This window comes from Ammodytes marinus (genome assembly GCF_949987685.1).
Source record: "Ammodytes marinus genome assembly, chromosome: 9".
NCBI classification, from domain to species: domain Eukaryota; kingdom Metazoa; phylum Chordata; class Actinopteri; order Uranoscopiformes; family Ammodytidae; genus Ammodytes; species Ammodytes marinus.
This window is the reverse complement of record NC_137213.1, coordinates 19,353,471-19,367,017: the sequence shown is the minus strand read 5'-3', so window position 1 is coordinate 19,367,017 and position 13,547 is coordinate 19,353,471. Positions and strand designations below refer to the sequence as shown.

Genomic DNA, 13,547 nt, shown 5'->3' with positions numbered 1-13,547 from the left:
TCTCAAATAATAGCCAAATGACAACAGTGACACACAGGTGGGAGGGGTTGGTTACATAGTCAGATTTTATTCGACAGAACGGTCACCAGGGCTACAAACAGGTAAAGGCGGACAGTGACGAGGCAGACACCAGGGGGAAGACCTCGCCTCACTGTAAGCACACTCCCAGTGCCGGATTTCCCCCAGAGCATCTCTGAATCAAAATAGTGTGACAAAGTTGATCTTTAGTGCTTACAAAACAGGAAATTTGAGTCACGTACTAGCTTATCAGGATGAATGTTTCGACCTCAAAACTGTATGGAATGTTCCTGTGTTCTAACTTTACTCTGACCCTACTCACTGAATGCTGGTGAAACTAACAGTGGGGAAAGAAAAAAAATACATTCTCCAGACAGTACAAAAACAGCTCTGCCACCATCAATGCCCACTCTCTGTCTCTCCTAACTAACCCATAAGAGACGTTGACTTTTGATTCAAATGACTGTTCCAACAACACAGATCAAACATCAATCAGTCCACAATAAAGAATCAGACAAAGCATCTCAATTTGAAGGGTCGACTACCGAGACACAAGTTCATACACAGGAACTAGATCAGGATTCAATTTTAAACCACAACAGCTAAAAAACATCATCTTACCGGGGGATTAAGCTCAAGGATGATTGGGGACTTCTAAAGTAACTGGGGATAGTTGAGCAATAACACTGAATTTAACATGACAGGTGCACCCGTTAAAGACACCAAAAGGGTGCCTCCAGTCCTCTCCCCCTGGTCCCCACCTACATCACTAAACCTTTTGCTGTCGGACACCAGTTGGTTTACAGGTTTTTACTCATTACAAGATATATACGATACAATGGTTCACATTTTGCATATATCTGTGCATTATATCATAATTTCTTTTTTATTGTAAATTCAATCTCCAACACCTAGTCAGGAAGGGGTGATGGTGAAGGGACTGGGGGGTGTATGAGAGAAGCTATAAGAATTAAGGGGAGGATAGAGACAAAGTAGAGGGGGTTTGGGGGTCAGAAGAAAAAGAAAGAAAAGATAACAAGATAGATGGGAGGAGAAGTGGTCAGTTAGCTGCCTGGCAGAGGGTTGAACTTCAGCAGCGTGTCTCGTAGATGCCCGAGCGTCCGATGTACCGCACCCATTTGATGACATCGTGGTCACTGTAGTTGAGCTTGGACTCAAACACCTTCAAGTAGCGCACCTTCAGACCGGAGGGAGCGAAAGGAACCTGCGGAGAGAAGAGGGGAAGGTTTGAGGCGTGTTGGGGCATGCTGGGAGCTGTAGGCCGCACACAGGGCCTTAGTTCATATTTTGGGTTGAGCAGGAAGTGTGTGTGTTTATGTGTACGTGCGTGCATGTATATATATATATATATTTATATATATATAAATAAATAACAGGTTGGGATTTGCATGACTGATACTGGGATCACATTTATTTGGCTGCCGACTTGGTACAAAGTTCAGTTCACCTACGCATGCTCATATAGGAAGAATTACCGCAGCCAACTTATTTTCAGGAACAACAAACGCCTTGGAAAATAACCTTGGACTAGATTCTTTAAGATAGTTACAATTGATCTCACTCAGCCTCTATCTGAAAAAGCCAAGTTGTGAGAGAAGGGCGATACCATCCGTGTTTGTAACCTTAGGGGGACATATTTTGAAAGTGAGGACAATTAAAGGCTGTTACATACTCCGCAAGAAGAAAGAACAAAGTTCTCGGTGAGAGAGCTGAGAGAAGTTCTTTCTGGTCTGACATTACATACTTCACGAGAACTCAACTGCCGAACTCCTCACCACGGCGCATTGTTACCATGGTAATTGACTCAGTAGCGCCAACTGATTTCACTTCGCTTTCCTCATTGACTTCAGACTGACCAATCACACAATAGTTCTCGGACAAGCTGCGAGAAGAAAGTTCGGCCCGGGTGATGTGTCGAGAACAAGCTGCGAGAACAGCTAAACAAGAGCTGGGAGAAGAAAATGACGTCATTTTCTTCTCGCAGCTCTGTCACCGAGAACTTTGTTCTTTCTTCTCGCGGAGTATGTAACAGCCTTTAGCCAATCCTCACTTTGAGAGAGACCTTCAAAAGGGACTGCAGGTTAAATGGATAGAAATACGAGTGAGTGTGTGTGTGTGTGTGTGTGTGTGCAGAAACTCTGAACCATCAATGCGTCCTGACCTCAAAGTTCATAGAGATGGGAGGCCTGGCCCATTTCTTCTTATCGTTGGTCGGCAGCAGCTCGATCTCAGCGCTGATCTGAGACTCCTTCATTCCAGCCATGCGCTTGATTCTACACACACAGAGAAGGGTTTGTAAGTTTCCAATACATTTCACAAACAAGGAACCTGATTTAAAAACACTAACAAGCATAAATAAAGCCCAAGTCAAAAAGAGAAAGAGGACTTTGTGTGTGTGAGGTTAAACAAATAGACCAAGGAGAAGCTGTAATTCATTAACTTGACACAGAGCATAAAAACGGCTGTTACAGGCAGAATAACTCACTTCCAGACAATGGCGTTCTCACTGGCCTTGTACTTGGCTTTTCCCTTCATACAAATCACCTGCACACCGCTGGTGTTGAGGGGTGTTGGGATACGCACCTGAGGACAAGATAATAAAGATGAGTAAAAACCCTTAAAAAGGTTCACCATGTAACGTTGGGTGTGTCGGAGAAATAAAAAGGTATATTCTCATAACTGAATAAACAAACTCTCCTCAGGAAAATTGGATCCCTGGAACACTGTTTGCAGTTAGAAAGCTTCCTGAAAAGTTACTATTTGACTGTTGTTAACAGCAGCAGGGCCCACAGTTTAAAAAAACATATTATAGTAATACTTTTCTTTTGAAATATGGGGATATAATTATTCAACACTTATAATTAAATGTAGAGTAAATATGTTTTGTAAACTGGCTGCTGGCTCTGTTAATGTCAACAAATCCCCCTCCCCTAAAACTACATAGTGCACCTTTAATGTTGAAGCAACAAACATTATAAAAATAATTGCATACGAGGTCCCAAATTGTCTATTAACATTTTCTGTAGGTTGAGCTTTAATGTTAGGAGGCATGACCTGGAACAACTTACAGCAAAACATGTATCATCTTAAATCTGCCAAACTCTACCTGTAACTGTTTTAATAGGCTATATTGTACTTTCACCCATTTCATTTTAATTGCTGCCACTCTTCACCACTGTGTAAATGTTTCAATAGTTTTTTTCTCTTCACCTGTTGTTGTGTATTTGATGTATTTGCATTGAATATTTTGTATGTATTGTTGTTTTTCCTTTGCATTTGTTTTGAACTCGACGTCATTGTAAATGAGGGTCACCCCTCAATTGGTCTCTCGAGGATAAATAAAAGTTAAATTAAATGAAAATGACAATTTGTAAATATGAAAATATTATACTGAAAATGTGTGCAAGCTGCTACTTGTCTCTTGCATTTATCATCTTGATTGTGACAGGAGCTCACCTCGATCTTTTGGGCCAGCAGCGAAGGTTTGAAGTTGGACTTGATGACTACCTTAACCTCTAGTTTAGTGCGGCCAACCTCCCTGACCAGAGGAATAACTCTGAATGGCAGGATGATGTCTTTAGTGGTGCGGTACCTGCAAGACAAAGACAAACTTTTCATGGAACCAAATAATGTCACTTTATAAAGCATATACAAAGACATCCTTTGGTCCAACTCTTTCAGTGTTCATCCATTTCTCAAAACAATTGAATTAAAGACGAACTTGTAGGCACAAACTAGCGAACATCATATGCTTTCAATATGGCTTGCATATTAAAACCCATGCCACAAGATTTCACACGCTTTTCTATTGCATACGGCTTCTTTTGAAATAAATGAAAAGGGTGCACTATGCACTTTCAGGGGAGGGGGAGTTGTTTACAGAGCCTGCAGTTAGTTTGCAAAAAATATTGTCTTTAACATGTTATTCTTATCATTGAATTCATACCGGTAAATCAAAACTAAATTATTTTGGAGGCACCTGGAACCAAATGTAATACTAGAATATACTTTAACAAAACTGTGGGCCCTGCTGCTGTAAACATCAGTGAAACAGTAACTTTTAAAAGGTAGCATTTCTAACTTCAAACTGTGTTCCAGGGATCCAGATTTGAGGAAAGAGTTTATTCAGTTATGATAATATACCATAGAAAAGATTGACTTCTCTGACCCAAAGCGTATTAGCGCACCTTTAAAAAATAACTATAAAAAAAGCTTTCAGAAAGCCTCTACTGACCTCATGAGCTCATATTCTCCATCAGGTGGGATGAAGCTGATGCTACGCTCCGAGTCAAACTTACTGAGACGCACACATTGGTGGAAAGTGCAGTCATCGATGGCTATGGACTGCTTCCCACTGCTGAGAGACACACACACACAAAACAATATTAGTCCACTTGTTTATTAGTAATTATATATTTGAAATTATATCTAAAAATGAAGAGTCCCAAATCCCCCAAAAGAAAACTACTACTCCCCTTTAACTAATGTTCATGGTTTAAAAAAAACGTTAACATACAAATACACATGGGGGCACAACTGCTAGTATCAAGACATACAAACTAAAAAAAAAAATATATATATATATATTTATAAAAAAATTAAACTAGTGTGCAACAAAACAATTCCCAATCCCCGTTAGATGTGTGGGTGAGGCGTTAGGTGTCAGGCAGGGAGGTGAGGGGTGATGAAACAAACCAAACATTCCACAACATAGAGATACAACAACCACCAGGACACATAGGAGTAAACAAGGCGTGTTTACTTTGTGTTGAGTGTGTGGGGGAGATGTACAAGTTCTTAATGTGCTTAAGGGTTTAGACAAGACAGGTGTGTGTGTGTGTGTGTGTGTGTGTGTGTGTGTGAGGCAGAGGATAAAGACACTTGTCAGTACAGTACCTTCCTCCCCCTCCCCCTAAATCACTGAGGTTCGGCACATAGAAAAGAAAGAGAGGGAAAGAAAGGAGAGATGCATCCAAAAAGGAGGGAAAATGAAAAATAAAATTGTAAAAGCCGGTATTGTTAAACAGCAAGACAACATTCATAACAGAGACACGGGGCTAGCAGACAGTGGTGTCTTTTACAGTTTTTAACTCAAGAAAGTACCTTGTTAGGGGTTTTCAAGATGAAAATTATATTAAAAAAACTCACTAAAATGACTTTTAGTATGCTTGATTTCATATGAAGTCAATTTGTGTTTTCTCACCTCTTCCCTGTTTCCTCAGTCGCTCCTCCCTTGCCCTGCTTGTCGATGACAATCTTGTCATTCATGCCAAATTTGCATTCGGGCATTCCGCTCAGGTAGCTCTTCATCACGACTCGGCCCGACACGTGGGCACTCAGGACCTGGCCTGGACCGGAGGGAAAGAAAAAGTAAAAAAATAAAAACAACAATCTGTTTTTCATAAAGATTTTTAAGCACAAGGCCAAAAAGGCTTTGATATTGAATTATTATTAACTGAGAATACTGTTCATTTAGTTACTAACTAGATGCTGTCTTTAGATTGGCTTGTTATTTAGGTTAAGAATAAACGTGCAGGCCGACCCTTAAGCCAACATGGACAGGAGGTCCTCAAAACGCTAAGAAAAAGTATATTAAGATGTCCACTCCCTCTGCTGAAGGAGGTGTTTTGATACAATACAAAGCCCCAGCTATCTACTAAATGTCTCTTTGTTAAACTGTTGTCAATCTCTGACTACCTAAAGGCAAAATGTCGCTTTAAAAAAAAAAAAAAAAAACTACCGTCCCTTTTTTTCCTGAATAATGCTATTTCAATAAATAATTCATGTCTGCGGTCCCCACCCAGTTAAAGGGAGGCCACATAAACAGACCTTGTGGTGACATGAGCAGGTTGACGCTCTCCAGCACGTCCAAGAAGAGCTCATTGCGGCGATACTTGATGCCCTCGCGCCGCCAGCCGATCTGCCCCGTCACCTGGCTGGTGATCTGAGACTGCTCCTCTTTTGTCTGGTGGAGACACAGAGAGAGAGAGAGAGAGGAACCATATTACTACTAACAATAGGAGAGAGGGCTAACAGACTGACTAGAGAAAGAGGGCATAGAAAAGGGGGATTATTACCACTACAGGGAGGAAGAGAAATAATATGATACTGCTTCTTAGATTCTATGGTTATTACCTGGTGCTGCATTATGAATCGCCCCAGACCGCAAATGAAAGAAACAATGGGAGAAAAAACTGAATTTAGTAAATCACGCAATAAACATACATTTGCATCATAACAAAGAGTATCTTCCTTGTCCAGTATTTATATCTTTATAGTTCATAATACATAGTGCACACCTCAACTAAAAGGAGGCCTACATTCAAACCAGTAAAACCAGTTATAGATCAAGTTTGCCGGTAATATATTATAGCAAAATGCTACCCTAGTTGTCTTTTTAAATCGTTTCCAATAAAGTGATAGGCCTATTATCTCTTAAGTATTTTGCATAAAGATACTACTGTCAATCTAATTGACCGTCACCATTGATATGATTAAATCAGTTTGTCACATCACTTGAGTAGGTTTGTTTTACTTGCAGAGCTGTGCATTAAAAAACACTGTAGGCCCCTGTGTATTGAAATGTGTAGTGTATTCGAAAGCTGCTACTCAATGAGTTATATTGAGAGGTGTTAATAGTTTAGTTTACCCTCTGTGACATCAATGGGGTTTATATTAATCTCAGTACAGCTTCCACATATACCATAAAGCTGAATCGAGCCCCTCTCTGAAACGATTGGAACATGAACTGGTATGACTGACCTGTCCTTTAATGCCCTGCTGGGTGATGAAGGTCTTCAGAGCTCCGGTCTCTGAGTTCTGGGGATAGCCAAAGTCCAGGATCTCTGTATGAAAGCAAACATAACTGTCTGTAAGAGATAAGACGGCTAAGAGAGGGAAAATGAGGACATGTAGCCAAGAACCAATGTCAACTGAGTGAGACATTATATATTGTTACAACCGACACTGGAAGGACAAATTTTGTCTTTAATGCAGCCTAATGGCGCTACTTTCAATCTGCATTTGACCATTTCATACCATCCCGTTTGTAGCAGGTAGATCCTAGGCCACTCTCAATATTGACTAATGTACAATAACCTGGCTTTGATTCTACATGCTCCAGGGCTGCCTAGTTCTCACATTTCCAGGGTCAACCCAGGGATATCCAAGTTACATTAACCCCGTGTTCCAAATCACATACTCTTTCTTTTTACTACACTACATACTAAAGTACAGAAGAGTTTTAGGGCCACAGGGGAGAAAAGAAAATCAGATAAGGAAGATTTGTTTTTCATTATGTCGAGAAATGCCAAGAATAAAGACGAATACTCCAAAATGCTATTTGAGTTAGTGGGGCAACTATGTATTTTCAGCATACAACAATTGACATGCATGTATTGGGACATCCTAAATCTTTTTCTGGCATACTAAATAGTAGAGAAGTATGGGGAGTGGAACCCAGGGTAAGACTTGTTAATACCTTTTAAATGCCACTTAAAATGAAATCTAATGCGAGCGTTAAGGCCATACTGGCAAAAGTAAGAAGGATATAATGGAAATTCTGATGCATTAGATACTTTTTTATAAATAGGATGTATTATAAACTCACATTTATATACTGTCACAATAGCTGTGTGAAGTATCTGTATACTCCTAATAACAAAATCAGAAAGTGCTTATTTGTCACATAACAACCCCTCTCCAAGTGTTTATTTAATCCTGCAAAGGGCAATCATAAAATGTAATACCTTTGTAAAAAGGAAGCTCAATACTTTGTCAGGGAAACTCCATACTTTTAAGGCCTCATTTTCAGAATATTTAATTCAATGCTTTTTAATGCTTCTGGATAATGCAATTGATTCCACACACACACACAAACATGACAACTGATGGCCTCCTACCATCCAGCAGCTCGTAGATGAGCACAAAGTTGTTCTTGATGTTCTCCTCGCTGATCTTGCCAAAGTAGGCCGTCATGACGTCACACATCTTGTAGAGGAACTCAAACACCATGGCGGCGTTGACATTCTGCTTGGTGACGGCCGCCAGCCAGATGTTGGAGCGCTTTACGTGGAAGAAGCTGGTGCGGGCGATGTTGGTCACCGGGGAGCGCACCTGTTGCCGGGCGTGAATCACGTTGACGCGGAACGCATCCACCGCGTTGCGTCTGGAGAAATAATAAGGAAAAGAAAAAAAGAGAGAGACATTTGTGTTGGGAGTATGAGAGAGTTGTTTCAGGCTTACATAAAGGGGTGAGTTTTGCGGTACACTAACCCCACCCTGCGACATCCTGGCAAAGTGTTTGATATCCAGTTCTGCACTGGGATTTCAAAATAAATATCCTCTTCAGAGCTTAACAAACGTGTCCGCCCATTTCAATTCAAGGAACCAAAAAGGGAGGAGAAAAGAAATTCCCAACCAACTGAGAGACGACACCCTCCAAGTTGGTGCATGTAGAAGGAGAAACAAATTCTGCTTTGTGTGAGGAAGATTGAGGGAAGGCGCTGAAAGGCTTATATTGACACACAAACAGCAACATAACTAAATGGACTCTCATGGGAACTGGTAGTGTTCCCAAGTAGTGACGTGATGCTTTGGGGGAAAACGCAGCCCTGATTAATGTGGATTTACAAATAACAGGGTTTAGTCCAGAGGGTGTAGCACGTTCTGACAAGAAAACAAAATCCTCTGAGAAAATCTAAGAGGCGCAAATGGTCCATCTGCATACAGAATATATGGATATACAAGAGAGCCTTACAAGCTGACTCACTATCGTTTATAAAGACATCTACTCAAAATATGTTGCCAAAAAAATTTAATATCATAATATAATACTAAGTAAGATGATCCAAGCCTGCAAGCAGACCATTCCACCACTCGTACCGATTGCTCCCGTTTCCAAATGTACTACAGACAAACAGGTGGCAGGCAGCCCTCTTGATTGATGTAAACATACATTCAAAGATACTACGTCTACTATTTCTGCAAATCATCAACATGTGTATGTTGGGCAAATTTGGGAATTCAACATGAAAGCTGAATGCCCATGGCTACTGTATGTCAGTCTAGGATGCTGCCATGATGGTGGCCATATCCGTTAAAACTTCTTCGGTGTCAAAGCCAAATTATAATGAACAGCTTTTTTTCTTGAAAATGTATGAAACGGCATTAAAGAACAGAACTGAAATATTACCTTAAAAATTCAAATGTACTTAATACAAATTATATCCCAAATTTGTATCTTAAATTATTTAACCGTTCTTTAAATTTCTTAGTGAAAAATCAGGGCAGAATCAGAGGACTTAATTAAGCATATCCCATGCTCAGACTACATGCTTAGGCACTTAGAGCATTAATATACTCATTGAAGGGCTCTGGTAGTGGCTGCATTTGTTAACTTTTGATAGATTGGCGGCTGTATCTCAGTAGCTGTAAGGTCATGACAGGTGACTCATGCTTAAGTAAGTTGACTGTGGAACCAATGGACATGCAATTAGGGAGAAGGCTCGTTGATTTGTTGATTGCCATGAGAGGGGATGGGCTCATGCTTTGTTATGCTGGAGCATCTCTTACCTATTCCTACAGGGGCCGAGATGGACAGATGGGAGAAATGGTGATACAGAGGATAGAGAGGAAAAAAGGATGAAGTAAAAAAGGAGAGGAGAGAGAGACAAAAATGCACAAGAGACATTTTCGTGCATCATGTACACAGACAAGAGTGGGTAACATGGTGTTCATTATGCCGCCATCGCCAGACCAGAATATGGGCAGAAGTCGAAAGCATTGTATTGATCTTTAAACTATGTTTAGTTATTGTCACACCTGCTTGGAAACAGGTGTGACAGTTGACGGGACAAAAGTGGAGATTTGCGGAATAACCTGCTTCTCTTTTTCTACTGAACAAAATACAAAAACTCAGCTGTTGTCTCCAGTAAAGAACGTCCCAAAAAGGACAGTGTCTCTTTTTTTTTGCAGAATGAACTGTGCTTATAAAAAGGGGGTGAATATAATGTCTGTTTTCAGCGTTTGGTATGCATCCAGTGCTTTTCTGTAGTACAAAGTGTGCCGTGTCTGACGCGGCAGAGACGAGCAGCTGAACTGTGTGTACTAAACATGGAAGGAGCAACGATTACAAATAAAAGCAACCACAATAACATAACTGATTCCTTTGAAAGGTTCACAAGTCTGTTTGTCATTCAAAATAACCTGAATACCTTGCACTCATTCAATGGTGTCTCAGTAGCTCAGTCTGCTGATGCGACATGTTATACTGAACAGCTCTGAAATGCAGCATTAATTGGTTTCGGCCATTTTTCCATTGTCCTCTCTGTGCCCCTTATACAAACTACCAAGAAACTGTTCAAGCAAGCACCCTAATAACCAACTCCAGGATATATCTACCCCTGTGCTCTAAATCTACAACGGCATTGGACTGGTGTCTGTTCTGGGGAGATGATTATCAAACTAAATCAGTGAATATGACTTGGTTTACACAAATCAAAGTGATAATTGCTTGTAATTATAGAGCGCTGTTGTCTTCAGTACAGGTAAATGACAGCAATGCTGTGTCACAACAAACAAACAAATAAAAGAGGAAAGGGAGAAAGAGAGACAGTATACTAATCAGATCTTCACAGTATATCCTTCTGGCCAGACAGATGAGTGCCTATTATTATTTGCCAATTGTGTAGCTATGAAAGTGTAGCCTTCACACTTACACATGGGAAGTACCAAACCTTGACCCATGTTTTAAACCATGTGGTTAGACAACATATGGGTTCCAGTCTTTTACTAACAATCTACACTGGTTATGACTCAACCATGTTTTCCCTTCTACCAACGTTCAATCTTCAGCAGCATCTTTTAAAAGGTCAGAAAGTTTGGTTGCAGACGAACATTTCACTGCAACACACACAAACAATGCTTGCCATTATTACTTAATTTCCATATGATAATATTAGATAGTATCATCACTTCAGCCCTCTGGAAGAATTTTTCACACAGCTACACCAAACCCTACTACAGAGGGTGTGGTTTGATGAGTGCCAGTGAACGGAATTATTTCCTCATATAATATTGAAATGAGTGAATAAAACATAATTTCTAATTTCTTCCTGCTTGTTCATAACTGTATTTGTGTGTTTTCTTTTAGTTGTTTTTATCCTTTATTTATTGGGAGAATATTTGCATATCCTTGTATTAATAAATAATACAGATTATATTTATCGTAACCTAGTTATACCAAATGGTAATCTTTCTCAAACACATTTCAGAGAAGATAAGAAATGTAAACTACTTAGCAGGGGAGAGGCACATAATCCTCCCTCAACCATTTAGAATGCTTCCCAACTTGTCCACCCCCCCATGGATCAGGACCTACTTGTTGACATAAAGTCCCCCCCAACCCAACCCAATAAATGTAGGAATGTTAAAGACGCTTTGCTCCTGTGAAACATACCCGATGTCATCTCGGTAGACCCGGGAGATGAGGACCTCCCCCTTGTGGTTGTAGATGAACAATCCTCCTATCATTGTGGCTGCTTCTCAGTCCCAACTGGCCATGGTGAAACCAAAACACCGCCTGAAAACAGATAGAAATGGAGCCAAGGGATTGCAGGAAGGGAAAAGGGGAAGAAAGAGAGACGTGAAAGCAGTGAGTGAATAGTGAGGGAGCGAGTCAGCAACAGCACAGGGAGGCACTTGTCCTTCACATCCGCTTTCTCTGTCCCTCTGTCTCTCTCTCTCTCACACACACATACACACTATTGCCAATTGAATATACCCCACAGATGGTGGTGGTGACATTTTCTGATGTTCATTTGCATACACACATGAAACACACAAAGTGCATTCCAATACAGGCTTTAAAAGACTCCACTACCACCACCCCTCACAGGCAATTCCTTTTTTCCTTAGAAAGAAAAAGATTAACAGCAGATTAGCAGCCACCAGTTTGAAGGAGGATGCCACCAGGTAGCCAGCTACAGAGCCGTTGATTGTACTGGGTTGCATTTGACTTAGATGAAACCTGGATGTGTTTAGACTTATCGTGAAATCTAGAGTAAGAGTAGTAGGGCCTACCAACGTTCAGACAGACACATTCATATAGGGGCAGTGCAATGCTGAGACGATGCAATAAGCATTGAGTGCTTAAGGTTGAGACCAACACATCTTAGGAGTTTGCCCTCATTCAAGAATGAAGCTTCTGGAAACCAAGGGATGAAGGACATGCCTGAAATTCCTCGAAGACATAGGCCAGACGAATTCAACTCATGGGGCTCCTAAACAATTACAATAGAATCATATGCCCAAGATTAGGAAAATAGTTTCCCCATATGCACATTGCCGAGTCGTGAGTTACAAAACCTCGCACGGTACCCAGCGGGTTTAGGTTTATTGGTCCTTTTTAAAAGCCAAAGTCAAGATGTCTGCTCACTAGCGCCGTTTCCTAGCGTCCATACATTTTACATTTTTCATATCTTTTATTGCTCTACCGGTGAGGGACAGGCACGTTTGGGACGCTATGTTTAACCCATTCTTAAGTGGCTACATCATTGTAGGCTTGACCTTCAACAAAGATTAAAGTGATGGGGAATAGACCCAAGTAAAAGGAAGCTAGCTAATTTAGCTTACGATAGCAGGATAGCTGGCGGTGATGTGCAGCGAAACAGCGTCTCGAGTAGTGCGAAATGTTAACTGGACTTCCGGTGAAGAGAACATTAGACCGCTTGACAACCATTTAACATGCAACACCACTACCTATTATGAGCTTTAAATTAACAATTTGATATATTGTCAGTAACTCACCCCAAGAGCGGCAGGTCGCCAAAACATTGCATTATGTACGTCTTTATTTTGAAAGAAAAAAGCAGGTCTTTTCCGTTACCATACCATTTGCCACTGCTAGCTTGACGTTAGCTAACGGAGCGGCAGCTAGCATAGCTAATGTTAGCATTTCCCCCGAATGAAAGTTTCACCGGCTGTCCGAAACGGTTTTAGGGCGATAGTTGACCCATTTGACGGGAAAGGTGAAGCCGGCTCGACTATGGTGAACTTACCCAAGTTCAGTCCCAAACGCCACCAGCCTTTCGCTCCTCGTTTGCCTTGGATAGCCTGCGCCAGGGATCCGGTAGGTTTCCCAGTTCACACACCCGCTAATTCCGCTCCTTCCTCCTGCTCCTCCGATAGCTGTCAGCTGACCCGCCGTCCTTACGCACGGCTGTTCCGCTCTCACAGGAAAAGGCGCGGCTGGAGCGATGTGTAAACCGCACCCAGGCCTTGTTATGATAAGCTCCAACTCGGGCTACTGGCCAATTATTAGTCGTTTCATGGCAGTTCATTATGGGTATGTCTGGCATATGCTGGTCTAGTCCCTTTTAAAAAAATAGACTTGGGATAATGTTATGCAGCCTATACAACTTGCTTCATTAAACATGCTTGAGTGACATAGGTTTTCGTTTCCAGCTGAACTGCTCTTAAACTTCCCCAACATACAGTGAAATGAAGCG

General features: G+C 41.1%; 1 protein-coding gene across 2 annotated transcripts; it reads right to left on the bottom strand.

The window, feature by feature from the left end:
- Positions 1-40: 40 nt before the first annotated feature.
- LOC307255652 (AP-2 complex subunit mu-A) lies at positions 41-13,235 on the bottom strand. Of its 2 annotated transcripts, XM_080034379.1 has the most exons (12): positions 13,098-13,235; positions 11,498-11,620; positions 7,941-8,206; positions 6,802-6,884; positions 5,869-6,010; positions 5,243-5,387; positions 4,936-4,959; positions 4,274-4,396; positions 3,496-3,631; positions 2,525-2,622; positions 2,201-2,312; positions 41-1,243 (listed from the first exon to the last, which is right to left on the bottom strand). In XM_080034379.1, the coding sequence occupies exons 2-12, from the start codon at positions 11,569-11,571 to the stop codon at positions 1,109-1,111; spliced, it is 1,338 nt and encodes a 445-aa protein (XP_079890505.1). In that variant the 5' UTR covers positions 11,572-11,620; positions 13,098-13,235; the 3' UTR covers positions 41-1,108. The 2 variants fall into 2 exon arrangements, with proteins under 2 accessions (XP_079890505.1, XP_079890506.1); XM_080034380.1 differs by lacking the exon at positions 4,936-4,959.
- Between the last annotated feature and the right edge of the window lie 312 nt (positions 13,236-13,547).

What these genes read in the sequence shown, in the direction of transcription:
- LOC307255652 (XM_080034379.1), bottom strand. Translation starts at nt 11,571, where the DNA reads ATGATAGGAGGATTGTTCATCTACAACCACAAGGGGGAGGTCCTCATC. An exon ending in TGCTGGCCCAAAAGATCGAG is followed by an intron (nt 2,623 to 3,495) that starts GTGAGCTCCTGT and finishes TCTTGTCCTCAG; the next exon opens with GTGCGTATCCCAACACCCCT. An exon ending in GAGAACGCCATTGTCTGGAA is followed by an intron (nt 2,313 to 2,524) that starts GTGAGTTATTCT and finishes CTGTGTGTGTAG; the next exon opens with AATCAAGCGCATGGCTGGAA.